Here is a 13,942-nt window from a genome sequence, read left to right as displayed (position 1 = left end):
GGGCTCACAAGGTCAATCCCTGTGCCAGAGTCAGACAGTGGGCTCTGCAATACAGTTTGGCTCTGTGATCCAGGCATGTGGCTGCAGCCAGTGACGTCATGTTGTTTATCTGGTGGCAACATGGCATTATATTTTTTTTTTAGCAATGAGAGATTTTGAGCACAGAAAAATATATTGTGCAGGCACATACATTATATTTTGAAGAGGAATTATACACAAGTGAAAAATAACTACATTTGAGCTAACAACAAAAATAATACAATACAATAATACAATAAATTTAACCCCTCTCACCCCTCTTTTCCTCATATGCACTCTCAATAACTCTTGCTCGGTGCGCTGGCAGACCGCTGCACACTCACTCGCATTCTCTCTCTCTCTTATCCTCTCCAATCTGTGCGAGCTCAACTCTGCTAGCACGCTTGCTCAACCACAAAATTAACTAATCAGAAAACTGCTGAAGGTAAATTCTGATTTGATGTTTCATCACAAATATATTATAATATAATCCAGCAGGCAAGATTTAAATTTGTTCTACTTGTTTAATATCCATTTAAACTACCATTTCATGTACACTGAAAATAAAAAGACAATTGCATTTATTATGTATTTCTTTGGGCACAAAATAATGGCAAAGGTCATTGGTTGACAAGAAGAGAGCAGGTTTCAGGCCTTCATTTGTTGTTTGTCTGCGAATAAACAAAGATGATATGAAATGATGATATAACAATGTATAGAAACTGCTGTTTGTATTGTTGTTGGTTAAGTATGATATTAGTAATGGACATATTTTCTGAATATTGCACTTCCAGACACTCATCTGAAAGTGTGGTTTTAGAACGTTGAAGTGGCCTTTCTATGAAATACATGACAGTCCCCTAGAGGCTGCAATGTCCAAAATGTAAACCTAAGTATCTTTTGAAGCGAAGGTGCTAAATATTGAACATATAGAAACCTTTTATGACACCTGACATTCTTGGTTCTTAACAATGAAACATTCTGAATTTGCTCACACTTCTTCCTGCCCTCTTCCTAATGACAGCTCATGGGTATCTCCGTTTCTTAATTTCTCTGTTTATTAGTCAGTTTACTACAAGTGGCAGTCCCACCCAGCTGTGAGGCACATGCAAGCCGTCCCCCCAATGAAAAAAAAAGTGAAATCCCCCAAAAGCCATGGTATAGTTCGCACACTGCCCACAGTATAAAGCAGTGCACTGCAGAGAGTGGAATTCTAAAAAGAAGAAAAGAACAAAGAAATATTGACAGGATAGAACAAAAAAAATGGCTTTGATGTTTTAAAGTTTCAGTGTTTATGTGAATATTCCATTAGAGAAGACAGACTTTCTGACCTCACTGTTTTTGCAGGAGAACCTGAACAAACCTCCCATTCTTATATATTTTTTGTTTAGCAATTGCAATTTCTTTTCATATAATTAATTTTACTTCATTAAAGCAGAGTTTTATGAACACAGTTGATTAAAATCAACAGTAACAGCATGTAGCTATTTGAAAATACACTTTTTTATTGTAGCAGTAACCCAGTGGCTTTTACTTGACTCTCTTTTGTCCTATTAAAACAGTCTAGTCCAACCCAGCAGTGTTCACACTGCAGACTTCCAGTGCACATTTCTGCACTGGATTTTAAATAAATACAGAAAGTAATCTGAAAAAAATAATACATTTTGTTAAACTACTAAATCTCCACAAATCAGCAGACTATATGCGAGTAAACCACTCATGCACTTCAGAAAAAGCTTTAAACTGTGTGGCAAAATCTGCAGCTCTAATACTGACTATGAACCACCTCAGATAACCACATTATTTGTTTGCTTATTTTGATTTACTGATGTATTTATTTTCTTATCTACTCTCTGCCATCTGTGCTGTGTCTATACACTGTATGTGTGAAAAATGATACATTGACCAAACAAACACAATTCCAACCTCGTTTTTGTTCATGTATATATAAACATATATATATTATATTAAAGTTTACTTTATTATTGTCATTGTTTTATTGCATTATTAAAATATTTTGACTTTTCAGAGTTTCTGTTCAAAACTGAGAGCTTCTTCCTTATTTGTTCAAAAAATCATTTTATGGATAAAAAAATTGCTCTGTATAATTTCCTCAGCCACTGTGCACAATTGAATCCCCATTTGCTCTGTATTAATTGTGCTAATAATTGTGTTTGAAACAATGATCTGAAGAAATTATGTGAAATTTCCCCTTCAGTGTCGCTCTGACTTCTCACTCCACCGGCACAGACGCTCTCTAGCGGCTGTGGAAACTTCACCTGGCTGTATTTATCTGACTTCAGTATAGCTGTGACCGCTCAGCATTGCCAAATTAACCAAATTATTATTTTTTTCTAGAAATGCCTATAGTAAGCTTCATGTGACAGACAATTTGAAATATATATATATATATAAAAAAACTGCCATAGAAACAACTCCAGTGTGACTGAAATCATCCTGTTGGCTTGACCTTTATCTCATGCTGAGAGTTAATTCTGCTCACAGCTGATGTGATATCAACAACTCCTCTTAATACAGGATTCTAGCACAAAACAGCCCCTCTGTAGACGCTGTTATTAAAGTCAAAGCACGAACAGCAGAGGACGCAGAGGGTCTGAGCTAAAGGAACAGATCAGCCCTCCCACTACAGCACCTCTCCTTTCTTCCCAAATGAATGAGGAACATGAGGGTACGAACTGTGTGTGAACGGTCGGATTTACTCACAGTGAGTAGCGGCATACGCAGCGCTGAAGACTCGCAGAGTGTGAAGCCAAATGAGATGCAGCAATACATCCATCTTCCAGCCGGGCTGAGGACTGCTCTGTATATCCGAGTGACTGCAACGGTTGATCAATGTCGGGGGAAAAAACAACAACGCACACAGTGGAAGAGGGTCCTCCCCGCTCGCTCCTCCAGCGTGCAGGGATTGGAAGTGTGGAGTGTGAAAGAGTGAAATGCATCCACGTCGACACTCCGACACTCCCTCACTGTGAGCTACAGCCACCTCTCTCTCTTTCTCTCCCCTTCTCCTCCCAATTCCCCTCCTCTACCTGTTTAATTGGCGTCTCTCTGTCCCTTTCTCACTCAATTTATTTATTGGCTGAGAAGAAAGTGCGTGATGCTGATATATTTACTATAAAAGCATCGCTGTAAAAACAGTCACAAGGACCCAGAGCTGCAGCAGCAACAACTGACACAAGACAGCTAATGAAATGTTTACAAATGTTTTGGACACACAGCCCAAGATGTCCCACGCTTCTCTCTTGCTATAGTTCACATTAAAAGGATGCCAAGTGGTGATAGGAATTAAGTGACAACCTAAAACAAACAAACATGGAAATTACATTATAAACCACATGTAAACAAAACATTCATTAATTACTGATTAAGGGCAGACTTCAAATGGAAAATGTATAAATAGAGTTTCTGTGTGTACATAAGGATTTACATTAGTACAGCTGTAAATATTGCATATAAAATAGGATCTCCCTGTGTTTGTGGGTATAAATCATTTTAGCACCACAGTGGCGGACAGCTCCCTCACTTACACACATGGACTGTCTGCTGCTGCACACACTCAAGGCTTTTATACAAGAGTTATAAACAAGTTTTACACAGAGACTTCACTTGAGCAAGAACAAAGTTATATATAAAGCTAAACAAGTACCGTACACACAGATGTATTTACAAGTATAGACACAAGTTAGGACTGTCACTTTTTATGCAAAATTAAAAATTAATCGGACCGTGGTTAAAGTGTAACCACACTCCTCAATTCTGCTAGCTCCCTCCCTCTTAGCAGATTTCACAAATGCATTAGAGAAAAGGATAGTGACTTAAGGGACCATGGCCTCCACACCTAAAGCTGTGATTGAAAGACTCACCACAGCAGGCTGGAGGAGGTGAGTCACCCTCCTCTGATTAGAGGTCATTAACACAGTTTTTTTATTTCATTTTTATAAAAACGTCATGATGTAGTCATAAACAGTCGACGCTATGTCAGCATTGGCCTTGCAAGGTTCAGGGTGATTTAAAACAGTAGATGAAATGTAGAGCCATTTTTAACTCACAAAATGAAAAGACATTTAAGGATGGTGTACCACTTTAATTTATAAGTGTAATGACATGCTTCAAAGTCAGAACTCACAACAACAAAACAGACTGTTTGGAGTATTTTGCCTGTGATCCAGCAGAGGGTGCTCCAATATCAGCTTGACCTAAGGCATTCCCTATTGACTTCAGTAAACTAAGCTAGTAATGTTATTGTAATAGTTTGGGGCCATGTTGAGCTAACGTTAGCTTGCAGATAGTGGAATAAGGCAACAAGCATAAACTCACAGCCATGCTGGTACAGGGGTTTCCACAATAGTCGCTGTTTATTACTAACACATCAACCTTGTCAAGCTCAGTTGCACGGCTACTATTTAATCATACATGAACATAACAGAGGCCACACATAGCCCAAACATTACTGTTGAATTGAGAAGCAAATGAAAAACAGGAGCTCAGCAACTAGCATCCATTCACAGCAGGTGAAACATTCAACTATGTTGTTATAAGGAGTTCGGTCTACACCTGCTCTATTTGGAAAGTGTCCTGAGATAACTTCTGTTATGAATTGGCGTTATACAAATAAAATTGAAAAAAATTGAATCTCTGACTGTAAAGTCTGACCCAGTAATAATGATTATAACACTCACTTTAAAGCAGCTGTCAGGTGGTTAACCAGTTCCCCTGGACTGTACTTGTATAGTGCCTTTCTAGTCTTCCGACCATTCAAAGCCATTAGACTACATGTTATGTTCACCCTTTTCACGCAGTGAATGGCAATGCCCAACTTCAAATTAATATCACATCACTGACGGAACAATCCTGTCATACTTTGCATATCAAGTTGGAGATTCAAAAACTGTAGTTTTAAAGTGTGCTCTTATATATAGTCTTAATGTGTTTTGACAGCATTTCAGTGACTATGCTAAAATATTTATCACGTTGAAATATAGTCATTCAATGCTGATGAGCAAGATTTTTAAGTGTAACATAGATGTCTAAAAGTGTACATTTAGAATTAACTTTTCAACTGCAAATAACCATAATGAAAGACAATATATAGATTTTATTCTGAGCTGAGAATAGATCTACCATGTCCAGAGATTGCTGTCTTTCCTTGATGACAGATTGATCATAAAAGTCATGTTAAAGATGGTTCTTTGTAGTAAAATAAATTGAAGATTGATGTCCACATTTTATATGTAATCTTTCACACTAACCACTGCATAAGAAACTAAGGAAAAGAAATTCAGAGGGACCATAAAGAAAGAAGAAAAGTTTCAGTCCCTTCGAAGGAACTGTCATCCGAAGTTCACAGCCCTAAATGTGAGAGTTGTTTGCATTTGAAAACTCCTGCTCATGCATCATCTATATGAGTGAAACTGTCCGCAGTGCCTTTGTTTCCCAAATTAAATTCTCCACAGTGGCTGCATCAGAGGGGGGTTCACTCAGGAGGTTATGTGCCAGATAGGAGATCCTATGCATGCTGCAATCAGAGAGGTGTCACAGATTCCAGTGATCTGTGATTCTGAAAAGGATTGGCTTTCTTTGAGCTTCGAGCTCTACTTCCAGAGCTCGAAGGGAGACATGAAATTAGACTTTTTGGTGTTGGCAAGTTGGATCACAGCCCATATCTGACATTTTGTCAAAGCTATGACAGATAAACAGCAATCAATAAACAAAATGCTCTGACCAGCTAATCATTTCCTTCACACCAAAATAAACGATTGGCTAGCTGACCTGCCTGTCTACCTACGCACCTGTTTACCTGTGTGCACTCTGTCCATGCACATGACCGAAGTCTTCCAGGCAGACACACTGCTAAAGACACTGACCTAGTCACACAAGAAATCAGCTTTGCAAAACAGTTTGCACTCCTAAAAGAGTCAACATTGGTGAGGCTTTTCCATGATGGCAAGAACCTCAGGTAATTATCTGGTTTGGTAAGTTTCCTGAACTAGTATGTAAAACTATGTATGAATGAGACATAAGGTATTTCGACACGGTAGGTGAACTCACCTCAACCACCACCAATGTATGGTTCAACGCTCACCACAAATCTGTCTAATTTGTTTTAATTTAATCTAAATTGATAAGCTGTCAAAATGAAGTGTAAAAGGTCAGAATCAGCCTTCAAAATCAACCATGTGTGATTTCCGCGTAACTCTTCCTAAACTTACTGATCACAATCCACACATTGTTGTTATGGTTTTTGTAATAATTTTGGACTGCTGCTGTCAATCTAATATGGTATTTATAATTTTAAAGACTGAATTTGTGTCCTTTGATCAGACACATATTTTTAAGCACACACTTAAAATGCAAGTGGATGGAAAACTTCCATAAAATCAGATGTATCCACATATGAAAGGGAAGTGAGTTATCATCAAGTATTGCAAACAAAGCCTAACAAACAGCCTGACTATGCTGCCTGGCTAAAATTTGCTAGCTAAATAAGTTAAACTACCAAGTTACCTCTGAATCCCCGTAAACATCTCTGTCTTTTTCAACAATTTCAAATGTGAATGTATTGAAAGTTGTAGAATGAAAAAAAATAACAAAAGTTCCTTTCTAAACCAGGATTCTGGAACTCAAATAGTTTCACAGTGTTTTAGGGTACAAATTAACATAAAACACCTGGGAAATGTAATACTCAACACAGTTCAAATCCACAAATAAATGTATTTGGTATGGAATAGAGTTCAGGATTAATGGAGTTCAGGATTCCTCTGATCCACTCAAGTTCAAGTTTAGTTAGTTGTCGTCTGTTCAGCTAGCTTTAGTCAAATAGTCAGTTTCAGTTTCAAAGTGCTTTAGTTCTGTCAAAAGTCATATGGTAAGGTGTGAAGTCGTCACAGTCCTAGCACACTGAGGTATACTCAAGTGACGAGGAATGAAGGCCGGGATGGTCTCCTCCTCTGGGCAAAGGTGGTTCCAACTCATTGGAATAAGGAGGGGATCTGGTTCAGTATTGGCTCACCATCTCCTTCGTCAAGGAGAATCCAAAATCCAAATCTAAGGGTATCTTCAGGGACTCTGAAAAACCTAGCCTGTATGAAAATAAGGCTATTACTACATTGAGTCAATGAAATCCCACTTCACTATGACCATGGTAATTGAAATCACATCAAAATTCTCAAAATACTACTGCAACACAATAATAATTAAATTAATGAAATATTTTTAACTGTACAGCATTTCTCATATGGAGTATTTTATCATTTTTACACCATTCACTACTACACATTAACTATTTGTAGCTTTTTTAACCATGAATTATGATTAATTAATGTTTTAACCATCAAGTTAACATAGGACCTTCCAAATTGAAATTAACATTTGACCTTTTTAAATAAAATAAACACTCTCTTTAAATTATGAAATAAACACATTGTCTCTTTAAATTATGACCTGACTACAACACATCAGGTATTTTACACACCTCATATTTTCTTATAAAGGTTGTAGCTTAAATGCACATATCCAGTATTCTTAATCATTACCTATTATTATTAGCACTGGCAGTGCATAACTTAGCAGCCACGCTTCCAATGTAAATGGTAAATGGACCTGTACTTGTATAGCGCCTTTCTAGTCTTCCGACCACTCAAAGCGCTTTTACACTACGTGCCACATTCACCCTTTCACACACATTCACTCAGTGATGGCAAAGTCCATCGAACAGAAACTAACATTCATACACACTCACACAGCAATTTGGGGTTCAGTATCTTGCTCAAGGATACTTCGACATGTGGCACCAGGAGCCGGGGATCGAACCCACAACCTTCTGATTAAGGAACAACCTGCTCTGCCTCTGAGCCACAGCTGCCCAACTAAACAGTTGAGTACAAAAGTATTCTTATACACCAAAGTAAAAGACTGCTATAATGATATAACTCATAATTTTAATATTTTCTAGTAGAGATATACTGCTTTAACTCTCAGTAATATTGCTTTAACACTCTCAAAATCAAAACAGATACAATGTCAAGTTAACATATCGGCAATAAGAAAAACAGGCTGCGGTGCCATGCGTTGGCCGACAGCACTTGCTACCATAGTTAGCTGCATTAGTAAAACTCAAAATATAACTCACCAAGACTCTGCCAAAACCGTTTAACTCCTGGCACACAGATCATAGAATCACCTCTTCCACTTCTCCTATGTGTCGTCTCAAGGTTGCCTTCATATAATTTATCGACGTTCTTTTTTGGGATTTTTTCAGCTTAACTAGTTTATAACTATCTCGTCTGCTCATGTTGTCGCTTTGACTGCGCTGCCGAACTTCAACCTGGAGTGGTGGGACTTAATTCCTCTCTCCCATCAGATGTCTGTATTGACTGATACAGCCAATAGGAAACAAGGCTTGGCAACCTTACTTTGACTGACACATGTTTTAGTGAACAGAAAGTAAGAATGAGAATAAAACGAAACCTATAGTATCTATTTATCTACTGCAGGGGTCCCCAAACTTTTTCCGGTGGGGACCACATCAACTTTCCTTTCTGTGACTTTCCTTTGTCTGTAACAGGAAATGATATGGGCCAAAGTGACAACCAGCATTATTGTGGAGATTATAATGATAATTTTTTTTCAGTTCTTCGCTGGGCCTTGGCACCACCTGTTGGTTTGCAAAAAAAGTAATAGAAACCACAATCTCTCCTCCTGAGTTCAGGGTGGTCCTGGAAGCATGCAGGCCCTTCAGGAATGGCAGATAAAAAACACAAGCAGCCCATCAGCAGATGACATGCTGCAGTCTCATTTTGTCTGTGACATCACTGTTCAAGAAACATGTTGCCTATAAAAAGAGCATTACTATACTGACATTTTTCATATTCATAGTTATTGAAATCAGCAGGCTTACCATATCAGTGTGAGCTGTGGGCTTGCTTCTGACTGGTGAGTAGATTGATGTCAGGTTCCATTCCAGTTACAGCCAGTCTCAGAGACTGATGCAGGTGTTGATCTGAGAGTCTTGATCTCGTCGGATTTTTTATGAGCTTCATGTGTGAAAAAGTTTGCTCACAGATATATGTGCTCCCAAAACTGTGGACATCTTCATTGCGTGCTTTCTTATGTTGGGGTAGGTCTCGTTTGGGAGGGAAGCATAGTACTCTATGAGACAGTTGGGGTTGAATGTGTCTTTCAGCACATCGCAGGTCTGCAACTCAGCCAGTTCAAATTGAAGAGAAGGCAGGGTGTCATTAATGTCGCCAGGGTTCTGGAATATGCAAATTTCTTTAACGTGGGCATGAAGCTCATGGAACCACACACTGAACTCCGCTCTCAGCATTTCCAGTGCGTCCTTGCACTTCTTGGTTGGAAACGGGAACGCTGGTTTCTCAGCTGAGAGGCTTCGAGTAGCAGGGAGATGGGTGAAGTCTTGTTTTTGCACTTTTCCAACAAGCAGCGCCAGTTTAACCTCAAATGCTTTGACGTGGGAATACTTGTCACAGATTAATTTTCCCTTGCCTTGGAGCTGTAAATTGAGGCTGTTTAAAATTTCTGTCACATCTATTAAAAAGGGGAGGTCCGATTTCCATTCTGCGTCGATCAGCTCTGGGACAGTTTTTCCCTTTGTCAGGAGAAAGGCGTTGATTTTGGGTAGCAGCTCGTAAAAGCGCTTCAAAACTCTGCCCTGGCTTAACCATCTGACTTCAGCATGGTAAAGCATGGTAAGACTGTCCAATTTTGAAGTAGATTTGATAAGTCCCCTATTTATTATTCATTCATTCATTCATTTATTTGTATAGCGCCAATTCATAACAGAAGTTATCTCAGGACACTTTTCAAATAGAGCAGGTCTAGACCGAACTCTTTAACATTAATTACAGAGACCCAACAGTACCACCATGAGCAAGCACTTGGCGACAAGGGCAAGGAAAACTGCCTGTTAAAAGGCAGAAACCTAGGACAGATCCTCCGGCTCTAGGTGGGTGGTCGTCTGTCTCGACCAGTTGGGGTGGAGAGAGAGAGAGAGAGAGAGAGAGAGAGAGAGAGAGAGAGAGCGACAGACAGACAGACAGTGCACAGCAACAACAGTATTGGCAATGGCAGTCAAGCAGGACCATGGCAGGAGGCTCCACCAGGATCCATGAGAACCTGCGAGACGAGAAAGCACAAGAACTCCGGGGAAGAAGTGGAGTTAGTAACATGCATTAAAGGGACATGAATGAGTGCAGAAGAGAGAGGAAGAGAGTAGCTCAGTGCACCATGGGAAATCCCCCGATAGTCTAGGCCTATAGCAGCATAACTAAGGGATGGTTCAGGACTCACCTGATCCAGCCTAACTATAAGCTTTATCAAAGAGGAATGTCTTAAGCCTACTCTTGAATGTGGTGAGGGTGTCTGCCTCCCGAACCACAACTGGAAGCTGGTTCCACAGGAGAGGAGCTTGGTAACTGAAGGCTCTGGCTCCTGTTCTACTTTTAGAGACTATAGGAACCACAGTAGCCCAGCATTCAGAACGTAGTGTTCTGTGGGGTAATAGGGTACTATGAGCTCTTTAAGATATGAAGGGGCCTGACCATGAAGAGCTTTATAGGTGAGGAGGAGTATTTTAAATTCAATTCTACATTTTATAGGGAGCCAATGCAGAGTAGCTAGTACAGGAGAGATGTGATCTCTTTTCTAGTTCCTGTCAGTACTCTGCTGCAGCGTTCTGAATTAATTAATTGGAGCGTTTTAATGGACTTATTGGGGCAACCTGATAATAAAGAGTTGCAGTAATCCAGCCTTGAAGTAACAAATGCATGGATTATTTTTCTGCATCTGTCTTATAGGATTGTCTAATTTTTCTAAATTACGTAAATGAATCTTGCAATTTAATACTTGACTTCCAGCGGTTTCCTACAATACTCCACGAACAATACTCCGTAGGAAATAAGGTTTGTAGATGTGGCTAGTGGGAGTGGAGGGGTGTTTGTGTTTTATCACTTCGAAAAAAAAAGACCATGGACTTCAAAGTGGCCAACTTTGACGGCACGCCAGGCACACGCCCTTCAACGTAGTCACGAATTGAATAGCGTTCATTCAGTACCATTTTTTGACTGTACTGACCAATTTTTAAGCAGATCCCAGAAATTCCCTAGGAGGAGTTTGTTCAAATACAAGCCCAAAGAGTCAAAATGACCACAAAATGGTGAAAATTAAAATCGAAATTGCAGACTTCCTGTGGGTTTTGGGGCATGGGTCCAGGGGCTTTTTTGTACGTCTCGGCACCTTACACATGCCTACCGAGTTTCATACATATCAGTGAAACGTGGCGCTGGGGCTGCTTTTTAAAAGTCCTGTAGGGGGCGCTACAAACACGACAAACACGATTTTTGGTATGTGAGCTACAGGCACCAGTCTACACGTGTCCTGTGAATTTCATAATCATAACTATTAAGGTCTCTGCAGAGTAATTTACCCTGCCACCAGAGCGCCATCTAGTGGCGTGATATTTTTTCCTTTTTAGGGGACCCTCAGGGAGCCATGGGCAAGCATCGTACCAAGTTTCATTTTAATCACTCCTGCCGTTGCAGAGATATAAACGTCTTCATTTTAAAGAGCGCCACCTTGTGGTGATGACCTGAAATTGTGCACAATACATAATGAAGACATGGGGAACTATGGACCCAAGCTTGGTGTCAATCGGACATACCATTGTGGAGAAATGGTCCACTTCCTTTTTTGACGAAAAATCAACAGGAAGTGCTAATTTTATAACGTGCTTATTTTTTGAAATATCAAAATACTACCTAGTGGTCTTCCTAGTGGCTTACCTGAATGTGACGCATAGAATATCCGATATCGCACCAGGCCCAACAAATTTGCCAAATAAACTTTCAGGGGTCAAAAATGCAGTCAAAAGGGCTAAGAAGAAGAATAATAAATGGACCAAAAACAATAGGGACCTTCCAGCGGTTGCTGGCTCGGTCCCTAATTAGGGTCAGTGACTCAGTGGGAAAGCAGGATAAAAAGCATTGAGGCAGTAAGGTACCAGGCTGGGCCAGTCAGAGGGGCTCTCCAAGAGGTGAGGTTGAAGGAGGAGGTTAAAACCACCATCCATCAAAAAACACAACATGGAAGTCTTGACTTTCCAGCAGAGATTTTTCCTGACGTGGGGGTTATGCGAATCTCCAGCGCTCGTCCTGTTACCGTGCTGCTGAAAGAAGTTTCTCTTAGCTCAGACTTATCAAAACCGGCCCCAGTGTTTCTTAAAAAGCCCTGAATCTTTTAGGTTTTTAAAGTAATTCCAACTTGGTGTCAATTCCCCTCAGTCTCTCTGACTGGGCCAGGAAATAAATGCAGCAAAAGTTCTGTTATTGGGGAAATATCTATTACAGTGTTATGGGAATGGGTTCACATGTAGCAGATTTGTCGGCTTAACATTAATTTTGTCTCTCTCTACTTCAGCATAGTTTAACAGAAATAGGTTTCAAGTTTGGTTATGCTGTTTACAACAAATCCTATCCTACCTGTGTTATGGAAAACTATGGCACTATTGTGCCTCTTTTTAGGTGGCATCAATACTTGTTTCGGTTTCAGAATGATTTAGACAGTTGCAGAACAATTAGATACAAGGATGCCTTAACTGAGTTGAAAAATAGTGCATATAGTTGCTGTAAACAGGGGGGAAAAAATCTTGGGAGCATGCCCCATGAACCCCCAAGATTTGGTCTATGCCCAGAATGTACACATGTCTGGCCCCTGGTCTTATTTACTCTCTTTTAGCTTTCTTGGTCTGCACCAACTCCTGACGGAATTATTCTTCTTTTTAGATACCCAGCTACTAGTTCCACTTCATTCATGATAGTTCTTTTTAGCTACCCAGCTACCCAGATACACCACACGCACTGGAACTAGTAACACCCATTCCAGGCAATGCTCATGATTCCACCAGAAGCACTGCTATGTGTCCCAGCCACATTTCAGAAGAGTCTCTCTGCTCTGCTCTGCTCTGCTGTGCTCTGTTCTGCGTAGAATATGCAGCTGGTCTCTTTGTGATGGAAGATCCATACTGGCAGGAAGTCAGACACAGATATGGTATATGGCAATATACCAAAATTGAAAACCCCATGTATCCTGGATCCAATTTCACTCTACATCAACATTGTGGCACTAGACCTGGCGTCAATAGGGCAGGTTTAAGATTGAAAGCAGCAAACTGCAATTCAGAAAAGCTGTCAGTAGGATTTGAAGAAGCACATATCACGGAGGAAAACCGCATCACAGACGCAAAGCTGTTCTTGGGGTGACTCCAGCAACAGTCCCCAGGCCACCATGTACACTTACTTGTACAGAGCTTTTTGCTGAAAACAGCTTCCTGCTGTGGCTGAAAACACGGCTTATTAGAGCTGTGATTGTGATTGTCGGAACCAGATGACATGAATGTGGTAACAATCTTTAATAAATCTTAATTGATTTTAGATATCTTTGTTTATGTTACCATAATGATGTACTCTAAGTGGCATGATCCGAAAACGTGGACCCAGTGGAGGGAACTCTTGCATCAGCTTCCTGTATGCAGTGTGCAACTGGCCAGTGTCCAACAAGAAGCCTCCATGGATAGAAAGTGACAGCAGTGCAGTCAGACACATCGGTCAGCAGTCACTTGTTAGAATAAAAAAAAGATGTCAGACTGGAAGTGATTTACAGTGTGAATGAAACACACTCTCCACATTTTTGAAACCTGTTAAACCCATTTTAACTGCGTTTGTCATCTCAATAATTGTCCCTCAATGTGCTCGCCTCACCCTGACTGTGCTCCACAGAGCTCCATGAATGGATCAAAGGAACAAGCTGCTGCAAGGAGAAAAGCTCTAAATGTCATTGTCAGCCATTTCATTTTAATTGCAAGGATTATTGAGCTCGTTTTCTAAAACGA

The 13,942-nt window shown here is 40.1% G+C and overlaps 2 protein-coding genes across 5 annotated transcripts in view; one reads left to right on the top strand and one right to left on the bottom strand.

Moving 5' to 3' along the window:
- LOC127365278 (contactin-associated protein-like 5) overlaps nt 1–3,046 on the bottom strand; it is a 293,853-nt gene extending 290,807 nt beyond the window's left edge. For 3 of the 4 annotated variants that reach the window (XM_051403188.1, XM_051403190.1, XM_051403191.1), the window contains exon 1: nt 2,743–3,046. In XM_051403188.1, the coding sequence (XP_051259148.1) occupies nt 2,743–2,815 (73 nt within the window). In that variant the 5' untranslated portion in view covers nt 2,816–3,046. The remainder of the gene's footprint in view (nt 1–2,742) is intronic. The other variant, XM_051403189.1, reaches the window with a different exon arrangement.
- Nucleotides 1–13,942, top strand: part of LOC127365350 (uncharacterized) — a 213,478-nt gene that overhangs the window by 122,627 nt on the left and 76,909 nt on the right. The gene's annotated exons all lie outside the window — the stretch shown is intronic.

The sequence above is a fragment of the Dicentrarchus labrax genome, unplaced genomic scaffold, assembly GCF_905237075.1.
Source record: "Dicentrarchus labrax unplaced genomic scaffold, dlabrax2021, whole genome shotgun sequence".
Lineage (NCBI taxonomy): Eukaryota > Metazoa > Chordata > Actinopteri > Moronidae > Dicentrarchus > Dicentrarchus labrax.
This window is presented reverse-complemented; position numbering and strand designations above follow the sequence as displayed.